Source organism: Dromaius novaehollandiae, chromosome W, assembly GCF_036370855.1.
Source record: "Dromaius novaehollandiae isolate bDroNov1 chromosome W, bDroNov1.hap1, whole genome shotgun sequence".
Lineage (NCBI taxonomy): Eukaryota > Metazoa > Chordata > Aves > Casuariiformes > Dromaiidae > Dromaius > Dromaius novaehollandiae.
In genome coordinates, this window is record NC_088130.1 from 69,481,710 (window position 1) to 69,508,509 (window position 26,800).

Consider the following 26,800-nt stretch of genomic DNA (forward strand, 5'->3'; position numbering starts at 1 on the left):
GTCAGGTGGTTCCTAGCTTTGCTTGCAAAAAGTGCATTTGCAAGCCCTCCTCGGCAGAGCTCTCAGGCTTGAATTGCGAGGGGGAGCCGACCCCCTTCCTGGGGGTTTCCTCTCCTTTTCCATGAAGAGCTGGGAACTTGGCGTGACCCTCAACCTCCTCTCCCTCTTTGGCTGTCTCTGAACTATACTTCAGGATATCTGCGGTGCCCCCAAAAAAACCTCCCACCGAGTCATGTAGAAAGGAAATAAATAGCATTTATAAGAGAGCTTGGGAAGCCCTGGTTCAGATCCGTGGTTTGCTTGGGCTTCTTCCAGGGCCTCGAGCACGTAAGGCTGCGGCATCTCTGCTGTCTGGCGGTGGCTTTCTGCGGGAGGGCGACCCACTGAGCTGCTAGAGGAGCAACGGCGAGGCCGGGGTGAAACAAAACCCCAACCAAAAGGCTGGGGCCAGCTGGCTGAGAAGCTGTGTGTCGTAAAGGATCCTCCTCCAGGGGCTGGCATCATTGCTGTGCTCTGTCTCCCTTGCCAAGGCCCTGTTGCAGAGATCGAGGGTGCTTTCTTCTGCAAAAAGCAAGGTCTTTACTCTCTCCCTCATCATCGTTATGATTATTGTATTGCAGTCAGTGCTTTCTGGTCACCTTCCCGGGGTGGTTTTGTGTCTGTTGTGTAGGTATTGCACCACTCTGGTAGCTTTAATGAAGGGCCGTGTGTTCTTAATTTTCTGCTGTGTTGGAGAAGCCACCACTGAAAGCGCCCTTCAAGCCAAGGAAAGGGCTGGCTCCCAGCTCTCGGGAGTTAGTTTCTTGCTGTAGCCTAACCCCGCTGGTCTCTCCGCAGCACGGAAGAGCCACGCTCTTGTAAGAAGCTTTCTGGTGGTTTGGAAGAGGTTTTGGCTGGGCCCTCGGTGCCAGAGCTTTGACGAATATCTTGGCTGTATTGGGCTGAGCAGTAAGAACTGCGAATGGGCTTTTCTAGTCTTCTATATTAGCAAAGGCCAGAGCAGAGCAAAAAAGCAAATTTTAGTTTTGTAAGTTTATTTCCAAGGATACTATGTTGCTCTGGTTCTCTGAAATTCTCAGTCACTTTCTGGGTAGACTTTTTTTAAATATCTTCTATTTCTTGCAGGAACAGGTTAGGATACAATTGACACGTGCGGCTTTGGACTATGTTGTCATTGTCCGTAACTTCATGTTAACTTTGTTAAGCTTGCTTGTGGGCATCTCCAGTGGCACAAGAAGGGGAGTCATGTTCAAGTCACAACTCAACCAACACGCATTCCTGGGCGCTGGCACTGTGTTCACTCAAGCATCTTCACTTCATTTAGCAGTTCTGTTACGCTGCAAATATCTGAAATATGTCAAGCTTTCAAATGCTCGCACCTGTAAAGTAATTGCACCTGTTATTGTATCATATTATCTCGTATTACTTTGTGATATATGTGAATGTTGACAGTGCCCTGGGAGCTGTGCACGGAAGGGTACGTAAAGCCTAAGAAGGAAGCGGTGCTAGATACTGGACAAACAGATGGGAAAGTCTCCTGCAGCCTCGGTTTGCTGTTTGAATATGATGGGGGAAACACGGGTATACGCAAACAGGCAGGAAATTATGGATGAACGTACTTCTGTAGCATACCTCAGAGGAAAGAAATGCAACGCTGGTTTTGCACTGCAGAGGAAGCCTGTGTGCCCGTGTTTCTGAGGAGTGGTTAAAATTCTCCTCTGTTGGGAATGTGTCGTAGTAGATAGGCCTACAGTGATTTCATGATTTTTTTACAGCCTTTCTTCTGGCCTCCTCTGCTCCTGAAACCCTGGGGCACGTTCCCGTCTTCTGCAGGCACTTACCTCTCCTTCGCTTGGCTGTGCATTGCCCTTCGTAGTGAATTGGTCCAACTTTCATCCCTATAAATGCTAACTGCCTGAGTTTTATGTTTAAAAAAAATGCAAAGATGTATAAAATCTTCTTAATGTTAATTTTTATTGGAATATTAATATCTTCCATTTGAATTTTTCTCGTTAGCCTGACAGGCTGTGCTGAGCATGGCTGTATTGCCCTTTACTGCAGGAGCTCCCTGGCTGGCCGCCTCTTGTAAAAGTGCTGCTACATGTATGCTGGTAGCTTCACGTTTTTCCCATGATTAGCTTCTTCAGAAGTCCGTGACCGGTGGCTGTTCCTCGGTGTGATCTCCACCGAGATATACTGCTCCCAGCTTTGCGAGATGGGGTTTGCAGCGAGAAAGGGGCCCCTTTGGCTCGTATTTCTGCAAATGAAGGCACAACACGCTGTTAGGTCTGTCCTGATTCTGCGGTGCAGCGGGCAGGCCGGTCCTCCAGGGCTGGGGCTTGGAGCAAATGAACAGCGTAGAGAGTAACCGAAGAAGAGCAACTTTTTGGAAGCCAGCCCATGGAAGAGCAGCAGTTCCTGAAATATTTCTATTTCCAGATTCGCTCACCCGTGCTTTTGCTCTTTCCTATTTTCTGAGCTGAGCAGAAGGAAACGGCGCTTTCTCTCATTACTTTGGTTTCCTGCCCTTCAGCTATTGTGTGAATTGGAAGTGAAAAAGGTCTTGTCTTGATGTTAAGTAACCTTGCAGACTTTAATTTGAAACAAACAAAGCATTTAAAGCGCTGCTTCTCCGGGGGATTGTACTGAGTGCTACTAAATTGCTGAATATTTAATAGCTAAGCGCGTTGCAGACCCTGAGGTCTGTCCCCCAAATGATAAGCCTTTTTATTAAGTGAACTTTAATTGCTTAATAATTGGGTCTTCTGTAAGGGAAGATGGGGATCCTGATAGGCTGCCAACCGGCTTGCATGGTAATCGGAGCTGGGTGCTGCTTTCAGCTGGGTTTTTAAGGCGGTGCGGGTAGGACGCAGCACGGTGCGTCTGCAGTGCTTCGGCTGCAGAGCCGAGCGCGGCCGCGGATGCGCTGTCTTTAATTCCAGTCTCCAAAAGTGGCTTTCTGAGTTCATTCACTGGCCCATTCCCTTGAGCCGGCTCCCGGTGATCCAGGCATCTGTGTGGCTTCAAAAACCGTCTTTAAAATAGATGAGTGTAAACTCGGAGAGCTGTAAAGTAAGTCCCGGTGATAGCTTTAAGATCTCATATATTGCGATCCTGCAGAGAGAGAAATGAGTTCTGCACATAACCATGGGAAAGCTGGTTACTGCCTCGTCCCTGGGACGAAGCAAAAGTTTTTGGCAAGATCCTGTAATGCTAAGCCATAAATTTTATTATACATGTTTTTTGAGCTTTGAAGAGAAAAGAGGTTTTATGGCCTCTTCTGTGCTCTGTATGGATTGGTGAGTGAAGGTGGCTGAATTTTCAGATTGAGTTATTAACAAGAAAAATTGCAGTAACTCTTTGCATTCCCTCGAAAGCTTTTTAAAGCTGCAGTTTGGTCATGCTGGATATGGCCTTGCCGAGTTGGCGGGGCCGAGGCGGGGAGAGAGGGGGGCTGGTAAGCGGTGGCAGGTGGGTGGCCTGGTCGATACCTGGTGCTGTGCCACGTGTCCATGCTGGGAATAGGTCTGTCTGCAAGGGAACCAGCGCTGTCACTGTTTCACTTCCCCAACAGAGCAGCTGATGGGCTTATTGCATGGATTTCTGGGAAAAAATTGTTTCTCTATAGCAATTTAGCTGCTTTCAGTGTCTGCAAGTTTCCTGCCCTTCTGAAGACTTGGTACCTCCTTGGAGCAGATGAGCAGCCTCCCAGTTAAGCAGGTCCGTGATCATCCCTGACGTGTGCTTTGAATCTTGCAGGCTGTGTCCTACTCTTGCAGGTTTTTTCTTCTGTAGCATGTGGGAGACACTTGCTGTCCTGTGCCCTGAGTGTCTTCAGTGATCCACTGAAGGCAATTTTCCACCCTTTTCCAGGGCATCTTGTGCCTGCAGAGTTTCAAGTCGCAATTGTCTTGTTTTGGTTTTCAGCTTGCCACAACTGAATGCAATTTCGAAGGGGAGTAAAATACCTGCATCTGGCCCCAGCACTTCAGCTTCCCTTGTTAGAGAAACCAGGCACAGCCTGCCAGGTTGTGTGTCTGGAAGAGATGGATTGCAAGGATCTTCTTTAGCAGAAAGTGTCTTGTGGCCTTCCTAGGCTCTGCTGCAGCCCCGCTCATCTTCCCCCACTCTCGTGCTGCACCGGTGGGGTTCCTTATTTCTTCCGTGCGAAGGGTCGTGTCTTTCTGGAGCATGTGTCACTCAGGCAGTTTGATGTGCGGTTTGGTAAAAAGACTCCACGAAACAGAAAGATGCAACAGTAACATTTTCCTAATCTTATGTAAGCTTGGTTTTGCTTTCCTTTGAATGTCATCCTGCTCTGAATAGTTTGTGTTGCATTATAGCGTATTTGTACTTCTGTTAAAGTTGTTGCCGAGGGGGTTTGGAAGTAACAGGTTGCAGGTTGTTACTTTTTATGTTGATAACACATCTTTTCTTTGCTGTTAATGAGTGTAATTTACAGAGGAAAGAGCATTAGTCACCCAGCCATCATTGCGATCTCAAAGTATTTTTCAGAATATCACTTTTTTTAAGTCTGGATTGTTAACCAAATCCAAATCAGCTTGGAAACAGCACGCGGCTTCTATTTTCAGCAGCTATGTAATTGCTTCTTTTACTTGTGCTTTCAGGACCACTGAGGTTTCTTTCCCAGACAGAATCTGTCACGGCTTTTGCAGGAGACACAATCTTATTGAAGTGTGAAGTCGTCGGCGAGCCCATGCCCGTGGTACACTGGCAGAGGAACCAGGAGGACTTGTTCCTGAGCCCGGCGGACACGCGGGTTGCTGTCCTGCCCTCTGGAGCTTTACAGATCAGCAGGATTCAGCCGGGGGACAGCGGAATCTATCGATGCCTTGCAAAAAATCCGGCGAGTTCAAGAATTGGAAATGATGCAGAAGTCCGAGTTTTGGCAGGTAAGCAGCACATCCTTCTACGCTGCCTCCTTCTTCTGTTTGATGATGTTCTTTTGCTCCCTGATACAGCAGTCACTCCTCCTGGGGCCACGAGGCTGATTTATCCCACTTTCTTTCCAGTTACTTCTACAAGCTTCCAAGTTCTTCTTTACATGGAAGAGCCTGGAGACCTTTAGAAGCAGTTGGATGCAAAGATGAGGAGTTGACACCATAGGAAAGTATTCACGCTGCCTAACTTCGAGTACTTAATTTAGAAACGTGTGAAGCTGGTCTTTTTATGTAGTCAAAGGTGAGATGGGTACTTCTTATCTCACAGTGTTGGGAATAGCCCCAAATTACTGTCCCAAAGTACTGTGGAAGTGTTCCTCTCCCGCCATTGGCTAGAAAGTTAATCTGAGACTAGCTGCCGAATTTATATACTCAAAGCTGGGTTGCTTGGATACTTCAGTGCCTGATGTGATCTGGGTTTCCAGGACCACAGTTTGGGATCTGACACAGTTTAGTCATAACAGCCCATGGCCAAATGAGCATCTTGCTCCCCCTCTTAATAAACTTATCAGCTAAGTAAACAGTTACCACTGCAGTATGTTTCTAGAGATACCATCAAGAACTGAGTGTTGAAAGAGTGACGTGAAGAGGGTATTCCTGCAAAATCCCCTTCCCTTTCAGTTCTGCATGCTAATATGCAACCACTAATTAAATGGAGCAGGGATGCTGTCAACTACTATACTTCTAGGATTTCTTTGGATATGCTTTTCTAATCATATGCTGTTGGTTTGCATGACTTTCTTTTTTTTTTTTTTTTCTTCTTCTTCATTAAGTGAGATAAGTGCGCAGGATTCCCAGACTTTGGAGATGAAGCCTAGATGCTATGGAAATGGGTATGGCCAGAATCACTCTTGAGGAAGTGTCCATGCATTTGCCCTTGTGAAGCTTGATGAGAGTAGTAGCTGATTCTCCTTTCCAGGGGCATTATATAGCTCTGGAGTTTATTGCAGTGCATTTGGGAGAGCAAGCCTTCTGCATTTGGGATTTCATGCTTGAAAAGAAAAAACAAACAAATAACCCACATAAAACCCCAAACCTGTAAATGTAGAATTAAAAACCCAAGCCCAGGTCCTCAGTTTCTGCGGCAGTAGGTATTGATCTTTTTTTCAGAGCTGTAAAACAGAAGAGCAGCTATCACTGACAACAGGGCAAGACCACGTCACCTGGAGTTCCTGCACCGTGCAGGGTTTTTTTCCTGTCTTCTTGGCAGCCAGCATTTGAGCAAGACCTCCCCAATAATGGGCTGCCACAGAGCTGGTGTTCCTGGGGCTTCCAGGCGCCTTGGAGCCATGGGTTGTTTCTTGTGCTTGTAGAAGCACCTAGGCTTTCCTGCCTTTGGACAGTTAACAGTGATTTAAGGCCCATTGAGGGGGTGGTGGAGAGAGGAATTCAGTTCTCTTAATGAGAATTAAGAATATCACAGAACTTTAAATTTTTACATAGACCTGAAGGACTTCTCTCAGCTTCTCAGAGAATTACTGTTTTGCCATTCTTCCCCTTTTCTGATGCGTTGTAGACTGGTGCCTCCCTTTTTCCAGTTTTTGGTTATTAACATTCTGGCTAAATGGCCTCTGTTAGGTTGCCCATAGGAGGGAAGGGAATTCGTTTATCTTTTCCCAGCATGTTAAAATTTTATACCAGGGAAACATTAGAGCAAATAGCGTGGAAAATATGTCACAAGGAACTCGTGGAGTCAGTCAGACTTTGGCTTAGGGCAAGTACTAAAGGCTTCATTTCAGCAAATGTGAACAGACAAAACTATTACAAGAAATGAATGGTGTTGCTGAAACACAAATCCGGATCTTATTGAGCTTCTTGTGAATTTTGATATCATGTGCATCCTTTGGTTCAGCACCATCTGATACCTTGCTGTTAAATTTGCCTCTCCTATTTTCAGCTGTTGGCAAAAATCCACTTTCAGTTGCAATTCTCCTCTTCCACAACTAGCAAAGGCAGAATGCTGCTGCTGGTTGTCTTGTTAGTAAGAAAAAGAAAAGAATCTCTTAAATCCTGTTCAAAGGAATAGGCACCAAAAGAAGAGCCTTAGGTAGTAGCGTATCGTACTTCTCTGTATTTTAAAAACGTTGCTGTTGTAGCGGTTGTGATCTCTTTGAATGCTCAGCAGAACTGTCAGGATTTGCACTATAAGTAGAGGGAATAGCCAAAGTTAAATTCTCATATCCCAAAGTAGGGTTTCCTGCTTCTGTACGTGCAGCCCATGCAACAAATACCAGGAGGTCCATCTAGGAGCTCCTGTTTCACCTGCTTGTGAGTATCAAAGTACTGGAATATCCAGTACTTCCGAAAGTAATGGTACTTGCAAAATTGGCTGTGATCCTGGCTAGTATTCTCTAATCTTCTCTACAGCTTCCAAACAGAATGTAAGAGAAAAGAGTGAGGGAGAAACATGAATACTACTTCTGCTGCTTTGGTTGAAGGGCTGCTGGTTTGATTTGACATTATGGTGGGTCTGGAGATCTCTCTTCTCTTGGAGATCTCTCTCCTTTGGTAGAAAACGCCTTCACACATCATCAAACATGTTAGAGGGAGGAGAAAAGAATACTTTAATGAAGTAATTGGTGCTTTTCTGGACAAAAAAGGAAAATTCAGTTTACCAGCACAAAATCTGTAGTTTAACTCAATGTATAAACTAATGAATGATAAGCCTTCAAACCACCTTTACCAAAGGGGGGGGAAGTACTTTGTAGATGCATTAACGTGCCTGGCAGATAAGACAGGGCACTAGGCAGGAAATTTTTAGCTGAATCACTAAAGGAAACTTTATGTAGTTGTGTTTACTAATTTCAGCATTCACTGGTAGGATCATAAAACACAAGTGTAGCTCCTTCTATATAAGGCTAGTGAGATTACAATATCTTATCAAGTGTCTATATTTTTTTAGCTGTTCTCTGTCTGCTGGCTGGTCTTCAATTGTACAAGCTTTCACTGGAATTTTCTCACATGAAACGCAATTAGCACTTTGTGTTTCTAAACAAACAAAAACTGTTAGCGAATGTACTTCACATCTTCGAATCTGTTCTTTGTTCTTTCCATATCCTTTCCTATATGTTAGTGTAAGTTGGCTCCTTGCTTTCAGAGTTACCTAGCTGGTAGCATTCCCAGGATATGTTGACTGACAAGAGAGTATATTCATCTATTTTTTTATTTAAAATCTGACCAAGAGTAGAAACATTGCAAGTATCATTTTGTTTTGCATATTTGAAGTCTGTGTTTTGCATTATCACATGTGTGAGGATGCCAAGAAATGTCTTTCCACAGGAATATATTGAATACCTGCAAGTCAGAGCAATTGTTTTTATTATTATTTCAAAGCCAGAGTACTTTTTTATCATTATTTTGAGCATTTGAGCTATGGGTTAAGAATTGGTTTCACTGGTCATCAGTTATACTGAAAAACACAAGACTATCAGGAAATGAACAGGCTTTTCCTCAGGAAAAATCTCCATGTTTAAATGTGACTTTACAATTAAATATGCACAGATTAATATAAAAAAAATCAATGTAAATGCTTTTACTACTCTAGCAGGTTTTTAATAATTTTCTCTCTTTCTTTCTTTTTTTTACTTTTACCTAGAACAATAACTTTAATATAAACTTATGAATAGTTTTAATTGATCCAAAAAACGACACTTTCATTTGTTCAACCAGTGCTAATGAGTACCTAGAGCAGGTCATCAGTGGTAGGAATTGGGTGTTAATATCAAAGCAGAAATGATAGAAGTGGAAAACTTCCAGTTTTACTTTCAGTTTGAAGGCAGAATATTAGTGGGATAAGCTGCAAACTGCTGGGTGTGCATCACCAGATGCCCCCGCTGCATCTTTCCTTCAACAGCTCCACGTTCAATATTCAGCCCTTGGACATAGTTGCAGGCCCAAAGATAGCCCCCCATCTTGTGTAAGTACTGATTAAATAATGATACCTCCAAACCCTTCTACCTACAACATAGAGTAGAAGACAGGTTTATCTTAGCAGAGCACCTTGATCCCTTCATGTACTTCTGTGACCAATTCTGTTACTGCTATCCCCGTATCGTGTTTTCTCTGGCATGCTTCTGTGCCAGCATAAACCTCGCTGATGTGGTGATCAGTGAGAGAAGTGACAACCTATGAACGACTGTTCAGATGAGCCCACAAGCCAATATGCGTATGTTCACAAGTCAGCGCTTATCTTAAAATATTTGGCAAAGCAGCTGCATGGTGTTGGCTCTCAAGAATGTGGGAGGTTCCCCCTTTTCTGTCTAGAGAGGACCTCAACCCAGGGAAGGACGTTCCTCTGGAGAATGAGTCACATCTTTGAAAGACAGACGGATGCCATATGGATCAACAGTTTGTACATACCCCACAACTGTGATTGTCCCTTGCCATGCTACACAAGAACCTTTATGGAAAGTCAGTATATAGTGGTCACCTAAGTTCTTTGACTTGCAAGGACAGTGTTTTTTTATTCTTTATTGAACTAATTGAGATCTTGGTATTGAGTAATGCTTGCTGCGTCCTGGGGAAGCGATGCCGTGGCGCACGGGGGAATTGTACGACCTCGGGACAAACCCGAGTTATATCCGTGCATCTCTCTTGCATCTCGGTTCCTTCGCTCTCGCTGCAGCGGGAGGAGTCCCGAATAGGAGACGTTTCCCTAACACTTCCTTCTCGTGCTGCAAACAGCTCAGCTTCCTACACCCTCTGTCAGAAACCATCTGCCTGTAGGACTGTGCGTGCCATTTGAGAACAGATTTTGGAGAGGAACTAGTATAAAAGTTGCTAACAAACCTGATCAGAAAGCTCTCCATGAGGTTTTTTATCTGTTTCTCAGTTTTCTGAGCAGCCATCACAGCTTTTCGGAGGAAGTTTGTTTTGAGTGCACATTTTCTCACCTTTCTAATTGAAATGCCTTTGTTTTCTTTAGGGTCCAGAAACTTAATCTCAAGTGAAAAGTTGCAGTAAATACTGAAAACATGAAAAAAAAATATTCAAATAACTACACACCCTCTCCTAATTATTTTAGAGGAAATAACATTACTGTACAAAAAAACCTGAGGAGAGAACGATGACAACAGCGGGAAAGCTGGTGCTCGTGTTTAAGTAATAGCGCACACAGTTTGCTTCCTGAGCTAAGGCTGGCTTTGATACTGAAGTGACTCTGTCTCTTAAAAGATGAGAAACTACAACGTTAGAGTGACTTAAATACACTGTTGTAGTATGCACAGAATTTCTGAATTACTTCTGTGCGTCAGCGAAAATCACAATTTCGGCTTAATTTTGAATAGCAATCTAAACGTAGTAGGCAGCTTGTCTGAGGGCGGCGTGTTTGGTAGAGGTCTGTATGGGAAATGCAGGAGATGCTGCTGTGTGATACGAATTTTAGTTAAATATATTTCGGAGAAGGATTGGCCTAAGCTTAAGCCTTTGTTGAAGCTCAGCCATCACTTTCTCATGCAATACATTGAGGTTGTATGAGATGTAAAGAGAGCTCAAAGATCTCTTCTTGACTTTTCGGCCGAGCGAGGGTCTCTGCGCTGGTGTATGTTTTCTCTTAGCTGGTAGTTGTCCAAGTCACTGCTTTACCTTAACCACAATATCCTTTTAGGCAAAATATTATCCTATATGCACTCTCCGGTGTTTATTTCCTGCCGGGATCTCTTGGCCTAACTATGGTCATTCTTTGGAGTTCAGGTGGTTTGTAGATGCACAGATCGGGGGAGCGCTGCCTAATACCAGGCGCAGGTCAGGTCCCCGCTGCAGGCCGATGGGGCTGGTGCGAGGAGCTGAGCTCGTGGCACCGGCTGTGCCGCAACCCTGGTTCAAGCGAAGGGATGCGGCCGGGTGTGCAGTCACCACCGGAGCCACGGCGGTTCTGGAGAGGATCCCGCCGCGTGGGTAACGGCGGGGCACGAGCTTCCAGCCAGCCGCAGGAGCTGAGGCAGTGAAGGCTGATAAATTAATAATAGTTCAGGAAAGAAGTATAATATTTGTTGTACAAAGCCTGTTTTTTGATAAGCATGGGGGATTTTTTGTGCTTTATCTAGGAGATATTTTAATAGAACTCATGTTACTGTGGTCTGCAAGTGCTCATCTGGGGGAAAAGGCTCTTTAATTTGCAGCACAAGGGTATAAAAAAACCCTGATGGATGGAAACCTGAAGTGGTATTCTTGCAACTAGAAAAAAAAATGTACACTTAAAATCAGTGATGGTCCTTGGCACTGTTTATTTAAGGATGCCATGGTTTTTCCATTAATTGCATTTAAATGGGCGTTGGATTTCCTTCTGGGGAAAAAAAAGCATGTAGCATGTTCACATGATCCGGCTCCAAAGCAGGAATTGCTTGGTAAAATCCCATGGCCCGTGGTCAGCAGCTAGTCGGGCCAGACAGCGATAGCCGTTCCTTCTGCCTTTCTGCCCTGGGAACGGGGGCACCAAATCCCTCGCCCTGGTCGGGATCGGCAGCGCTGGCACTGCTGAGGGGGTGGGCGAGCACCCCAAAGGGCTTCGCTCTTATCTTATTAGGAGGAAACCACTTGGACGTTGAGGCTTGTGTTGACTGCCAAGCGATTTGTCATCACCTAAAACGTTACGTTCCTTAGTAACAGCGCAGTTCGCGGTTGGTTTTTTTGGTTTGCTTTTTATTGGTAGGATTTGAATGGCTTGGGGGAAAATATGGTTTTTTTGTTTGGTAAATATCTCCTTCTAAGATGTCATCTATTAAAGTCAAATCTAAAAACAAGGTAGGAAGTGCAAGATGTTCATGCGTACGTGGAAGGGCTATCATCTTCCCACATGTATCCGAAATGGAAAATTCCTACTTATAAAAGCTTTATTTAATAAACTGCACAGGGGTAGTCCTATATTCTGCTGCCAAAATGAATTGCGTTTGAGTTCATTTTTAAGCTACTTATATTCTAACCTTCAACAAAAATTTAAGTTTCAAATGTTTATTAAACCTAATGAGGAGTGATTCCCACCCCTGATGAATCTGATTAGTGCTTAATAAACTGATTATAGAACAAAACAAGGAGGTATTCTCAACAGGTTAAACCATTTGCTTAAAATATATATTTTATCATTAAAATACGCAAGTTTTCTATAATAATATATACTTTATTAAAAAAAAAAAAAGTATCAGTTTACCATGTTTAGAAATTTATATAGTGGGAAGGAAAAATAAGCAGGCAAGTAGATACAGGCTTATGGTTAGTGTGCCCTTTTAGTGCCGAGCTCATCTCAGGATCACTGCTATCATAAGAACAGTAACTAATATCTACTAAAGAGCTGTTGTCTCCTCCTCAACAGGACTGTTGAGTCCCTGGCTAGTTGCCAAATGAGCATTTAGATTTATTAAATATGTACAAGTTTCAGTGATCAGTCTAAATGGGATTGGTTTCAACACTCATGATATTTGAAGCACAGATTTAGATCAGAACGAGGGCCCAAAGAAAATATTGTGTAATTTCTTTCTGAATGGATTTGAAGGCATAGGTTGCTTTTTGGAGATTACCGGTGTGCGATTAACCTCATGAAATTGAGCTAGATGTGAGGACGCTGTACTGTCAGCTCGTGGGCCATAGGCTGGTTTGCAGATTTGGGTAAGCAGAAAAAGAGCTGGGTGGTTCTCTTCAATTTAAATTTATCAGTGCATCTGCTCTCCAAATGCAGTCCAAAGGAATTGCAAACAAAAAGAGAATTCTCTAGTGTTGGAACAAGCCTTTGCATTCCTGCTTTGAGGTTTGTTTTATACTAAATAATGGCATTAGTGTTTTAATAATGAAAATTGCTTGATGCTGATAAGCAGTGGTGTTTTGACTATTATAGCTCCTGAACATCAGGGATGATGGGTTACAGACTGGGATTTAGCTGAGGAGTGCTTGCTTTAAGTCTCTACAACGTGATGAGCAAGTCCTACCAGTGCGGGGTCTTCTCCTGCTCAGCTCTGCCAGCTTCAGAGCTGTATTACACCAGTGCTGCAGATTACAGGTCACCTTGGCTAGTGGTTGTGCAGTAGTATGCAAGATTGTCCAGGAGTGAGTAGGAGATGTTGCCAGATGTTTACAAGGAGGACAGGTAAGGAAGGGCTCTTGGATTGCTAGAGTGATCCCTTTATTTTGCAGGGTAAATAGATCTAAAAAGTCCTGGATTAAGTTTAAAGAAGCAGAGGGCCCCAAGCACTCCATCCACCCTTGTGTCCCAGACTTCTGCTTGTAGAGGCAAAAGGGAATTAATCCTGTTCTCCTTCATCCTTGGGTTCCTGGAGTCAGCGAACGCAGAGAATTTTGTGTTGCTCCTACACCTTTTATGCCTTTTTATGAACTCACAGCTTTTTAGTGCATTTTAGCACATGAAGCATTGTTTTCTTCTTTGGCCGTTGACCCAGTTTGCTAGCAAAACACACGTGACTCTTTAATCTCCACAACGTTTTGGAAAGTTATCTCTAAAACAGAAGAGAGTTCCCCTGTGCAAGAGTCAGACTGACATGGAGAGTTTAAGTGGAATGATTTGAATGGCTATTGAGGAAATTAAGTGTGTGTGTGTATGTGTATGTATATATATGTGTGTGTATATATATATATACACACACACACACCCCATGTTGCTATAACACCCTGAGAGAAAAGGCAGTCTTGGTGGAAAACCCAGTCCTACCCCCAGCAGATTGGTTACAAAGGAACTAAGGAAAGCTCTAAACGCTGGGGCAAAAATCCATTAATAGTAATTACGAATCAAAGTCCAGGATTCATGGAGACCTGAAGGAATCAAAGATGTGGAAGATGCGAAGAATTAGTACAGTACAGCTGTGTTTTTAAAATGCAACTGAAACAATTTTGTTATGAATTTATTCTGAAAGGATGAAAGTGGTAGAACAGGTTTCAATAATTATGGCTGCAAGGCAGAAATGTTCAATAAAATTTCTAAACTAATTTTAGAAAAAAAGTGCTTCTACACAAGGCATTGGATATTAAACAGTAGTATCTGGGTTTTTTTTTGTTTTTTTTTTTATTCCAGTGCTATCTTGACATTGACTTAAAAATCTTCTCCAAAATCGGATGTTTTAAGGTGGTCATATCAGGATAAAAAATGTCCTGGAGAATCTGAGATATTCTCTGGACCATTAATTGTTGACCATAAATTTTGAATACTGAAAACTTTCCAGAGGACTGCAAGAAACCTATTGGAGCTCCTGATATTAAAAACAAACAACAAACCCCCCAGCTGCTGTGGGGCAGGGTAGTGAAATGCGAGAACAAGCAAGTGGCTGCCGGGGGGTGGCAGAGGAGCTCCATCACTCCTGGGCTGAGGTTGTGTGGGATCTGCTGGAATAGGGGGTCCAGCTGGGTGACCACATTTTCAGAAATTTTGGAGAAAGGTTAGAGGATAGCCATGTGAACATGACTTAAAAGATTGTCCCCTTTACCCATTAAAAGCTATGAATCAGTCTGAGGCTGCCACAGCTCATTCCTAAGGGTTGGTTTAAGCTTGTTTTTGATCTTTTCAACTCAGACAAGGACTGGGAGTATGCAAAATTAATTTAAAATCTCTCTCTCTCAAGTTATATTCATGGGGTCACATCAAAAATCTCTTTTCAGCTCCTCTTTAGATTCGGTTACCAGCTGGATCAAACCACTGCTCCCTGGCTTGCGTCTTTGCATCTCGAGGACAGTGCAGGTCCACAGCAACGTTTGCCAGAGCTCTGGGGTACAGCTGAAAGGAAGAATGTAAATGTATATTACTACTTTCTTGTCTCAGCTCCATTCTCCATTTTAAGGTTATAAGATAATGTAACTGTGGAGCAGTTCCTCAGCCTGTTATGTTTTTGCCTTTCAAACTAATGGTCAGAGAAAATGCTGCTTCCTCTTGTCTTGTTAAAAAAAAAAAAAAAAAAAAAAGGCAAAGCAAAACAACAGGGCCCCTTCTCTACTTCTACAGTCACATCCGTAATAAATTTTATATTATCCTTTTATCTAAGGATCCCAAAGAACAAGTGAAAGGCCTGTAAATATTTTGTCTTTGTTATGGCTGGGGAAGCTGCGTGCAGCACAAGAAGTCGTCATTAAAGCTGGAAGCAGGACCCCTGATGTACAGTCCCGGGCTCCAGCAGCGACTCGGCACTGCTTTCCTCTTACTTTAGTTAATGTGTTTTGAAGTTCCTACAGTAGGGAGAACGCCTTAATGCCCTGGTGCATGTCAGTGCTGATGCTACGGTCTCTGTCTCCGTACTGCCTGGGTGCTCCTGGACATGTCGCGTCCTGTAGCTCTGCTGAGCTGGGTTTGCTTTTCTTAGGCGGGGAGCACAGAAGGGATGCAGCAGAAAACTGCTAGCACAGGGGGCTGGCGGAGGGAGAGGAGCAAATCCCATCGCAGTAACCACATTCTGGTTATACGTTTTAATGCATTCTGTATATTGAGAGATCAGTATCGCTTTAATGACAGATTTCTCTAACACTGTTCACACATAACCCTTGCTTTCTCATTGGGATTAAGTGTTCAGCCTCCAGGCATGATGGTGAGATCAGGTCGGGGAATTTTGCTGGCCTTTCTTCGCTGACAGTAGAGAGCAAAATTGGGTTTTAGTTGGTATAAATCTTTATCTCTTTTAATCGAATTTGGAAATGTGACTATGAACACTTAGAGATATTCCATCACATCAGTGTCACATTAAAGGCATCTCAGTTCTGCAATTTGCAATATAAAAACCGCTGCAATAAAAAATAAAATTGTGCTGGCCAAGTACAGTGTTATCCAAATGCGTTCAGAAAAATTTCATGGGAGTAATATGGGAGTCTTTTGTCAATTGAGCAACATTTACAAATGCACTGTAGCACAAAGTAGCTTAGTGCAGTACAAGGCAATACAATGGGATGCAACACTTTTCTTTATGTGAGCGTTTTTTTTTTCCTAATACGCAGTGTTGCTGAAATACTGCAGTAACTTTTTTCTCATTAGTGCTGAAGTGCTGCATCTCCAGGGCTGGATCCAAGGGAACTTGCAATGTCATTTTCTTTGGGCAGAAAAAAGTTACACCTTCTTGACTTATGCTTGTTTAAGACCAATTTGGTAGGAGAGTATGTATGTCCTCCACTCTTGTCAATGTATACTGAGGCAAATCTGAGGTTTTGCTGAGAGAACAATCATTGACCATTAATTATGCCGATAACATGTAATAGAAGCTATGCCTTTCTGATAAAAATGAGAAGAAATTAATTCAAGACCTTTCCCTGCCTCAGCTTGCTTATATGGCCTTAGCCAGATCACAAAATGTTGCAATTAGTCTATAACCATCTATAAAAAGGAGACAAAATGACTTATCCTAATAAGGCTTTATGAAAATATTTTTTATGAAGAGCTTGATATTCGCAGAAATCACTGTTATTGGAGAATGTCAAAATCACATACACAAATCCTGTTTGTAGTTTTGAATTTTAACTGTGTCATCAGTTTAGGGAGTGTGGAAGGTAGATGTATAGCAGTAACTTCATTACTGGATATTGTGTTCAAGAAAAATCTTAGCTAAGAAGTGAGAGGTTTTGCTTTGTTCAGGGAAAATAAGTTCATACAGCTCATTGTTTTGTAATTGATTTTAGGTATGGGTTCATTTTTAAACATAATTGAATTACAGTTTTGCAAGGGGAGAGAGCAGCTCTGTATTTCATGTGGGAGATCTTGCGCTGAAGGTCACTTCTGTGCTGGATATCCTGGAAAGCAGAGGTGTTTCAGGGGCCACTTGCTGATAGAGGTAGATGCATCATTTCTCAGTTTGCTTGATTATAGACCAATACTGAAGATGACCAAAAGATGTCCTGTCTCGTGCCCATCGATCGGGGGTATGGAGCTGTGAGCTCAGACCATACATGACACGATGTGTAAGAGATTAGGTGGTGGCCGAACCGGATCAATGACTATGGTGGAACCAGGATGTCACTTAATACCTTCTCATTTGCTAAAGCTCGTCCATCGTTGGTCGATTATGTGGGCTTGATTGGGGCGTACAAGTGCCTTGTCAGGGAGAAGGTACCGAGTGCTCATGATTAATCAAGTGGAGAAGGGTGTTACAAGAACTTCCCTATCTTTATAGTCAAGACTACATGCCTTCCTGAAGAGTGTGTTTCATTCAAATAGATGTTACTGAGCTTGCTGTGGGTCCTTTGGTCATAAAATCTACTCACTTAATGTGAAAATGTCATATTTGATAGGTTTTACTCTATTTATTTATTTTTTTAAGCTGGAAATAGCTGGTTCAATGGCATGGAGCACTGAAGAAACAGTGACGCTCATATGGCCACACACAGGCTTCTTAGCCCCTGAATCCCCCTTAGCAATGTCAGGAAAGCATCTGAGAAGACCAAATCTGAGGCTAATTCTGAAAACATAATTAAAAAGATTCTGCTGAACATCTGCCTAATTGCAGAAGCAGGGCTGTTCTGGGCTGGTGTTGCCAAATGGCACCTCCAGTTTGGACCTGACAGTTATCTCTGTGTCTGTAGTTCAGCATCATGTGTGTGCACAGAGACATCTCGAGTTGAGCACGGTCTCTCGCGCGGTGCCGGTGGGGACGCAAGCCCCCAGCAAGGACCACAAAAGACCTAATCCAGCAGGTCTGCCTAGCGCGTGCTTAACCTGGGCCTGTACAGAGCCTCAACATTCAGTAGTGCTCTAAGTATTTTGTTATGCTTAAAATCTTATTTATGGACAAGGAGGAAGCACCCTTTTCTTATATGTATAAAAAGTACAGCCAGGAGTGTTGCTAGTATAATGAAAATCTTAACAGTCTAATTCAAGAATCGTCATTAGTCTAGATCTGATTATCACAGAAAATAGAATAATAGTGCGGTTAGAATACTTATTTACAGAACGAGTTGTAATACTAGTAATACAATTACAATTGTCTTTTTATTTTATTGCACACCCACACATGCTGCTTAGTTTCTGCCCCTGTCTGGGTGCTGTGCTCGCCCTTCCTCTGCTCCCCGGGGCGTCGGAGCCGGCTGCCCCGGGCAGCGCCGCGGGTCGGGAGGTCTTCGCTGGGGGAGAGGGATGGTGTACTTCTTCCGTCTTCTCTTTTTTTCTGCCTGTTTTCATAGTATTTGAATATAGAAAGCATTTTTCATAAGTTTAAAAAAAATCTTTAAAATATTTTGTATTGGTTTATTCATTGATTATTGCTAAACAAAACAATAGAACAGTAAATTTGTACAATCAATAGGTTCTCTGGCAGAATCACATTAGTCTCTAATGCAACAAAACAAGCTCTGACCCACTGCATATGCAAGTTGACGTTGCTAGCTCTTGGAGCTGCTTAGACTGCTGATGGATCTGAGAGGTGAAGCCCAAAGGGAAGAGATCTTAAATGGGAGCAACCATGGGGCACTGTGCTCCGCTCGTGCTTGGATTGGGAACCTATTGCTGAAAGCTGTGCTGCTCCTCCCGCGGCAGGAGTTTCTCCAACAGCGAGGTGCTGGTTATCCGTGTAAGCCTGCGGCTACAGAGTTGTAGCTTCAGTGAACATCCCCCTTCCCGTCCTCGTTCCTGGGCTCCTGTGCTATTTTTTGAGGGTGGGGGTCCACTCCTGCCCCCAAAGGTGGCCCAGGGTTGGAGGTTGTGGTTTGTCAACTGCAGCAGTCTGTGATAGCAGGTGGATTCTTCTTTCCAAGTGCTGATGGCAAGATGAGCGTTGCACGCCATGACAGCGACAGTTTTGCTGCTTGACACTTAAAATATATTTAGTTATGCTGTGCAGGCTCCTCTGGTAGTAAAACTGATTATAACCTTTACTGTCTGGCCACAAGGACAGACTAAGAGCGTAATTTCTGTGGCCTGCTGATGGTAGGTACCCCCAAGTCTTCCTAGCGTCGGTGGAAACCTGAGGTGCCACCTGCCACCTTCACGGCGGTGGTGGCCCTTCCTGGGGACTTGCCTGAGCAACGAGGATGTTCTCGTCTTCATGGACTTGAACTTGCAACTTTTCCTCCTGTTATTTTCCGCCTGTGCGGGTTTTGGGTTTCTGCCTGTAGGCGCTGACCGGTGTGGATAACAGTCTGGGGAGCCCCGTGCCCCTGGCCCAGGCGGGCACGTGCTTCTGCGCGGGCAGCTTCAGTTTTGTCTTTTGCGGTTTCTTTCCAGAGTTTAATGTATGATACAAAGTTATCCATCAAATCGAAGATTAATTTCAGATAACTTTATTAACTTAAATCCTTAATATAAAATTTATCCTTAAATAGTGAAGAAGTATTTCACGTCTCTCTAAGAATGTGCTATCCTGCTTTCTCAAAGCACACAGCAGAAATACATACTAAACTATTTTTGTGCGTGTTAGGGTTTTGCAGCTTCATCTAAAATCCAGCCTGTGCTGCCTCCAGAGCTGCCTTTTTCCCCCCTGTATCTGAATAACCCTTTTGGCCACACGTTTTGGTAAAGCCTCCAGGTTCGATTACCTATTGTCTCATTTTCTAACTTTAAATTTAATCTTCATTGTTGTCATCTTTCCTGTTTTTTATCGCTGTGCTTTTTATTGCTGCTCACATCTTCCATGCTGGCTAGGATCATTATTTTAATCAAAGATGACTTTTTAGCGATTTCAGCACTGAGTGCTTTTGGAGGGGAGGAGATGCTCCTGTGTTAAGATTTAGCTGCTATTTACGCTTCTTGTTTACATGTGTTCTGCATTTTCATGTTTGTTCTCATCTTTGGGCAACTAATTTTAGGAAAAGAAAAAATGCTTTGTTTTTTTGCTTTGATAACTACCTTATACTGAATTGTATATACTAAGGTAATAGTGCATGTCCTCGTTTGCATTAAGAGGAGCGATGCAGTTCCCTGCGAATGGCTAAGATGACTTCCTCGGTGACACTGGCTGTTGGATGTGTGTTACTGTATGTGCAATATCAAAATAGGATTGCCTGCTCTTCTCCAGTCCTTCATTCTTCCTGCCTTTTTCCCTGTAAGGCAAAGGAGAATTTGGGCCGTTCATCTCTCTCCTTATTCCTTTGCAATTTAGATTTTTCAAGTTATTTTATTCTTCATGTTCTCTGTTTTCCTCGACCTTACTTGGAGCTTTCTTTTCTTCTCTCACCTTTCATGTTCATGAACATCCCTCTTCCAGCTCCAAAGCAGCATCATTAATCCGGTACTTCTCTTAACCTTATGTGCATATCCGTCTTTGTCGTTTCCCGCCGTGGCTGTGCCTTTTCCTGTGGCTTTCCGAGACCTAATCTTTCTCCTGGCATATAAACACTCCTTTCTCACCTTCCAGAAAGATGGTGGTGTTCTGCCTCGCAATTGCTCCCTTGGGTTCAACCCATAAGCGGTCGGCGAGATTGCCACTTGATACGCTTTTTATGTCTCTCTACTATGATTTTCTATTTTTCCCCATCAGAAAAAGTCTGTGAAAGCTGCAGTCTCTTGGGTGCGTTATTGATCAGCAGTTTCGTATTCCCCTTTCCCAAGGAAAAAAGCTTTCTTTTTTGGTTGTTTTGTTTTGGGCGATAACCGTCTCTTTTGCCTCTCGTAGATCCGGGTTTGCACAGGCAGCAGTTCTTCCTTCAGCGCCCGTCGAGCGTCGTGGCCACGGAGGGGAAGGATGCCGTCCTGGAGTGCTGCGTGTCCGGATCCCCCCATCCCACCTTCACGTGGCTGCGCGGAGACGAAGTGCTGCCGCTCAGGTACCTCCGCGGCGGGTGTCTCGGGTAGCGCTCGTGCCCCTGGCGCGGGCATGGAGGCCGCTGCGGTTTCCTCCGGGATAATAACCAGCCTGGGCACAGCTCTTCCTTCTGATACGGTTAATCTCTGCATCAAATCCGGGGGTGGAATTTGATCATAAATATCACGTGTTACGAGAGACTTTTAGGCTGACATTTAAAATGGAAGTGTGAAGTTATTAGCAGTAAAATCACAGCTGAGAACTGTTTATGGATAATTTATTATGTGTATTTTTTCTAGAAAGAAAGCTAAACCATCTTACCATACTCTGGATGTATGTTATCAATATTTCAGGTCCAGAAAGTATTCATTGCTGGCTGGCAGTAACTTACTCATATCTAATGTGACTGATGATGATTCTGGGACATACACTTGTGTCGTCACCTACAAAAACGAGAACAGCAGTGGCTCCGCAGAGCTGTCGGTGATGGGTGAGTAGAGGTTTCCATCAACTGGATCCACTTTGCTTTTCTGAGAACACTTTTAATCATTCCCTTTCCTACTGTGGCTCTATTTTCAGAGCTCCAGTAACTGCAGACTGTGCAGTTCCCTCCCTGCTTTGATCAGGTATTCGCATGCACATAAACCAAGTCCTGTAAATCTTTTGATACCTCCTGCAGGGCTGGATAGCCTTGCTGTTGCCAAACACCTTACGGTATCAGATGCTAATTGTCACTGCGGTCTGAACACGGTCCTTGCCTTTGTTTCTTGTTCCTGGGGCCTTGCTCCTGACATTGGAACGGGCATCGCTTTTGTGCACAATGCTGCTTACCAAAGGGGCCGTGGCTCCTGCCATGATCCTATGGTGGGATCAGAGGAACAGGGCTGTTACTGGGATCTTGTTTTTATCCAATGTCATCAACAGTCCATACGGTAAGATCACCACAATAACGAGAGCCCAAGTAACTTTGTGGAGGGGCTCCCTCAGCAGCGATGTGCTGAGGGTCCCCACTGTTCCCGTCCTCGTGAAAAAGAGCACTGCTGATAGAAGGTGCTTTCTCAGGTGTCTTAAATTGCACACTCCTTCCTCATGTCAAATGCTAATGGAATCAGAAATATGTTAAAATCTGCGAGCTGCCTTTTTTCTTTACTTGAATCATTGAACAATAGCAAATTGCATTAGTGTTGTTCAGTAAGATCTAAAGAACTACATAGTTAATACTTAGTCAAACAATAGCATATTTCAGCGCGCTGTTCATTTTGCATTCTGGCTTTAAAGCTTATGCGTAAAAAATACTTTCATTAGTGAACAGAGCCTTAATTTGGATTATAGGATATTCAGTGCTTGTATAACAATATCCTTTTATCAAGCCATAATAACATACAATAATTACTCATGATGGAAGGTTCAGTTCTATTTCTTCAGGTACATTGATGTAATACATTGTTTTACTGGGTAAAAATAAAAATGTGGCTTTATAATTGCAAAGGTTCACTTCATTTATCATGAAATTGTTTTCATTGTAACGAATCAAATATTGAAATGGAAGTTAACCTCTTGAGTAGTATATTTTATTTGCCTTTCTGAAAGATGTTGATTTCAAATCCAGTGTGCAGTGGGTGACTAATTGCTGATTGAGAAGTAGCGACAAATCACGTTAATATTCCTCCCCTAAGAACAGATTGTGATATCTCCTGGTGTGAGCAACTGTGGCTGGAGGATCGTTGCGGAGATTATCACACAGATTGCTCCTGACCAGACAGTTCCTGTGAAAATTGATAGGAATTTTGCATCCAAGTCCTTTACGTGCCTCTTGAAAACTTAATTCTATGCCTTCCTGCGGACTGTAACATGCCTAGCTGTAGCTCTGTTGCACTGTTTTCTGCAAGTGCATCGTGTAGAAATGAAAGGTGTGTACATTTTCCCGTATTGAGGTGTGCGTGACAGGAGGGTGACACACATGGATGAAAATTTTGGATATGCAACTTAGGCACAGTATTTCTGTAGATTTTCTAACTTTTACGAGTAGATTGTTCATTGGCGACACTTACATGAACATGTATCGTTGTTTTTCAGTTATGTTTGTGCTAGGTACAGAAATTGTTCAAAGAATTCAGAAAAAATTACATGAGTAAAGCTGCACAGGTGATGGCAGAAATGGTCTGATACCTCTTTCCTCAGCGATACACCAAGGCGTCTAACTTTCGGAGAATCTGTTTATTTACTGACTCCATCCTTACCAGTAGGAAATACTCAAATGCGCTGCAATTTCACATTTAATCATTCTGTCTTATGAACAGAATAATTAATTTATTTTCCTTTGGTAAGGTACAAATGAAAATATGTCTGTATGTTTCCTTGGAGTTAATCTGGTTAATGGAGTAAATTGCTGATCAGTATTTTGTTGCAAGACTTGCATTGTTTAACATAATTCTTTGATTGTTAACGTGTTCGAATACAGTTTGAGTGGAAAAAACCTCTAAGCAGGTCAGTATTTCTCTTCTGAAGTCTGTGTGAGTGGACACCGTTAGATCAAAGCTAGTCATATCGCATGGTGACAGGATGCTTTTGATCTTTAAGTAATGAAGCTATTTGCAAGAAACTGAATGTGTTTCACTATGGAGTTGCTATTAGTTCTTCTAAAGATCTAAAAATAATCACTTGTGTGGTGGATATAGGCCTAAAATTGCAAGAAGTGAATGGATTTGCAAGAAGAAGTAACATATTTTGCTTTTTTTTTTTCATGCATATGTTGTTTTGGCGATATTTTAGCTACCTCTCCTTATGCAATGAAAATTAAAAGATAGAATACAGATTATCTAGTTACTGTTAAAGGGCTTAATCTTTAAACAGATGTTTGGAAATGATTAGATATGTTAACCAGTATCAATTACAATTCCTTTCTACATATTTTCTAGCTTTCAGAAGTGTATTTTTCATTTGGACTTATTGCCTGCTGGAGGGTTGTTTTTTTTTTTTTGGATATAGCTTCTTTTGTTTGTTTTATGTTCTGTTAAATGTGCCTGAAAGTTTGCTTTGTTGATGTTAGGAAAGAAACCCCCCAGCCTAACTCCGTACGTGTTCCCATCCGTTCGGAAAGTTTCCCTGCCCTACACCCACCTGTGGGGTCTCACTGATGGCAGCCCAGTCTGGTGGGATAAATGTCTGGGTTTTCAGGTCCTAGGAAAGAACCAGGACCCAATTCTGCAGAAATGAGTTTCTGTGGGTGTTCATAACTGAGTGAAGGGCCATCCTGAAATGCTGTCGTACATCATTTCTTTTCTTTCCGCCCAGCTTTTGGATTGCACCTTAGCTGTACCCGAGACGCAGCTACGGTTCTGGTTGTGCTGCTGTAGCGGAGGAGGAATATCTGCACTGCCGAGCCTGGGGAGGGAGTTTGGCCAACTGTTCCTTGCAGGGTAGATCTTCAGCATGGCAGTATCAATGCCTTTGAATCACATAGCTGTTTTTAAATCTGTTAAGATTAATTGAGGTAACAAACTTCTTATCTTCTCTTCCTAAAACGTCCCCTAAGAAGTAATGGAGAAGAGAATGATTTTACAGTAGTGCTAGGTCAGGAGCACTGGTCTGGAGACAGGTCACTGCCTAGACCAACAGAAAGTAGTCGCGAAAGCAAAAAATCTGGATCTGAAAGATAGTCTTTGCAGAAAAATGCTGTTCCTAACTTCTACAGAGCATTCGTATCTGTAAGCTACAAACAAAAAATGCTTCCAAATTGCAGCCATGTACGCAAATGCCTTTTACTAGGGGATTTTTGGTATGAAGTATTTTTAGTACTAGTCGTGTTTGCCATTGCAGCAGAAAAGCTACGTCCAAGATAAGGCTGCTGCCATGGGAGAGAAGTGGCTTATAAAATCCCCTAAGTCATTTTGACAAGGATGAAGAATAGCAAGCACCGTACATCTTGGTCGAGCCTGTTTTTCTCATTCTAGTTCTAGCTCTGCTGCGTAAATCCCGGTAGCGAAGTGGTTGTTCAGAGATCCGCCTGGTGCAGAGCGCTGGGTAAAGCGGGCGTGGATCGCCTTCCCGGGTGGGAGTCTGTTCAGCAGGGAGCCGCGTCAAGGAAGGCCGCATTGACGTGACGTTGCTTGGCCGAGCTAGCACTGCGAGCGTGAGAAACGATAAGCCTTCTAAAATTTCTTTTGTGCGTACGGCTTAAGCTGATCTGGTGCAAGTGCACAGATCCTGAAATATTTATGAAAGAGGTTATAGTCTATTGCTGTTATTAAAAGTCAAGTCCATTGGTATATAGCAATAGAATACATCACTTGAAAACCAGTTTCCAAAATACAGATTATCCACTCATAGAAACCTCCAGAGGAGCAGGCAGAGCTTCAGCGGATAGGCCTTTCAGTAACGCTACGGCAGGGGAAGCCAAGGAAATTGGAGTAATCTGAGGATCTGTTCCTCCATGATGGCACGCAGTGGGTAGGTTGAACTTGCTCAAGTCTAGCTATCTCGTTCAAGCAACCAAACACAGAAGACTTTTCGGTTTTCCTCTGATGGGCGTTCATAGTTCTTTCTGGCACATCGCGTGTGTGTTCGTGGGATGGCAGGATCCAGCAGCACAGTGATCGGAGGTAACTCCATGATGGCTTACTTCAGGCAGAAATGAGACCAGTGAACATAAGGAACAATCTCCTCCAAACAGGCGACCTCTCTCCCATTCGTCTTTATTAAAACTTTCAGTACCAAAACGTTCAACATAAATGTGGATACCCTTCGTTTTATTTCTTCCAGGTATTACTTTGCACTTTGAGTCTGTGACGTGGCAGCCTAGGCTGTTCCTCCCTGCACCGCCTGTACGTAATCACGTCAGGCAGACAGAGGTGTCGGGTGTGCTGCCCTGCCTCCCTTTCCCGGCAGCTGGGTGAAGCCGAGACGCTGGTCCTCGCACGGTGGTTTGGGTGGAAGTTGCAACGCGAAGGCGCCCGAGGCTGCAGGAGGGCACGCTAACGTTAGCGTCACGCTGCGTCCAGGAGCTTGCACGGTAGTCTGACCTGAAAATACAAAAGTCAAATATTTAAATTGGGCGTTGGGAAGAGGCGCTTTTCCTTGCGGATATGGTATAGGCACCCGACGTTCAGCAAGGCCTGAGAGCTGGGAACAGCAGAGGAAGCGCAGGGGCTGGAGGCTGTTGGCAGTACTGGATTTACCTGCCCAAACGCAGCTCGTCTTCTTCAGATGAAGGTGCTGGACTGGATGGATCAATAATTCTTTCCATGTTCCCTCCCTCTGATTTAGAAAATTAAAAAAAAATGTATTATATAATCAATAGAGCTTAATGGCTTTGCAGGAGCAGTTATTTTCTATCCAGGAAAAATACTTTTGGACCACGTTTGAAATGAATGTTACATGATTGAAGCTGAAATGCTGCCTTTGGAAATCACTTAGCTACTGTTGCCTTGTGCTAAGGGGGAGCGTGATATGCTCACGCAGTGTTAATGTGGATGTGAGTACTAACCCTGTTACTGGGAAAATAATGTTATTAAGGGTACCCTGTAGCTAATCTCAGAGTGTTAATTCTTCCATCCAAGGGTTTTATTTAATTAGGAAACTAAAAATCACAGTTACTGCATGACACAAAATAGCAGATCTATATAACCCTCTGGCAGAAATGAATGATTTTTTGGCATTGAGGGGGTCTGCGCTGGCATAAACAGCAAACCGCGCAGCACCGAGTAACACCATGCGTTTTTCTTGGTAGCGCAATCTCTGGCAGGTTCTTGTTCCCGACTTCTCCAGGTTTCTCCCCATCTTGGGTTTGTTCTGCCTTTTGTAGTGGTGCGGATGAACAGAGGGAAAACACAAGCGTGGCAACCGTTTCAAGTGATGGTTGGGAAAAGAAACTGTTTGCTGAGACTGACGTGTGAAGAGTATTTTATTAATAAAAAAGCTGAGGATGGGGTACCAGATAGCATCGCGTGATGCCTGGAGTCTGCCATCGCGCTGAGTCAGTGCGAACATCGGACTCAGCAGAGTTTTGCAGGAAACTTAACAGTTTTCCTTTTGTGTGTGAACACGCTAGACATCCTGATTTTTTTTAACCTTAAACTACATAAAATAGTTCAGCTGAGCAGTCCGAACAGAAGGACCAGCTTATCCAGCACCCTCAATGGATCAAGAAGCTCATGTCATGTCATAACTGGATGTCGTAACTGGATACCTTTGAGGCAG

At 43.3% G+C, this 26,800-nt stretch overlaps 1 protein-coding gene across 4 annotated transcripts in view; it reads left to right on the forward strand.

Annotated features, from left to right (window-relative positions):
• The window catches only part of LOC112994481 (netrin receptor DCC), a 547,074-nt gene that overhangs the window by 244,312 nt on the left and 275,962 nt on the right, over positions 1-26,800 (forward strand). For all 4 annotated transcript variants that reach the window (XM_026118858.2, XM_026118859.2, XM_064499826.1 and 1 more), the window contains exons 3-5: positions 4,629-4,913; positions 20,474-20,624; positions 20,956-21,092. In XM_026118858.2, coding sequence (XP_025974643.2) covers positions 4,629-4,913; positions 20,474-20,624; positions 20,956-21,092 — 573 coding nt within the window. The remainder of the gene's footprint in view (positions 1-4,628; positions 4,914-20,473; positions 20,625-20,955; positions 21,093-26,800) is intronic.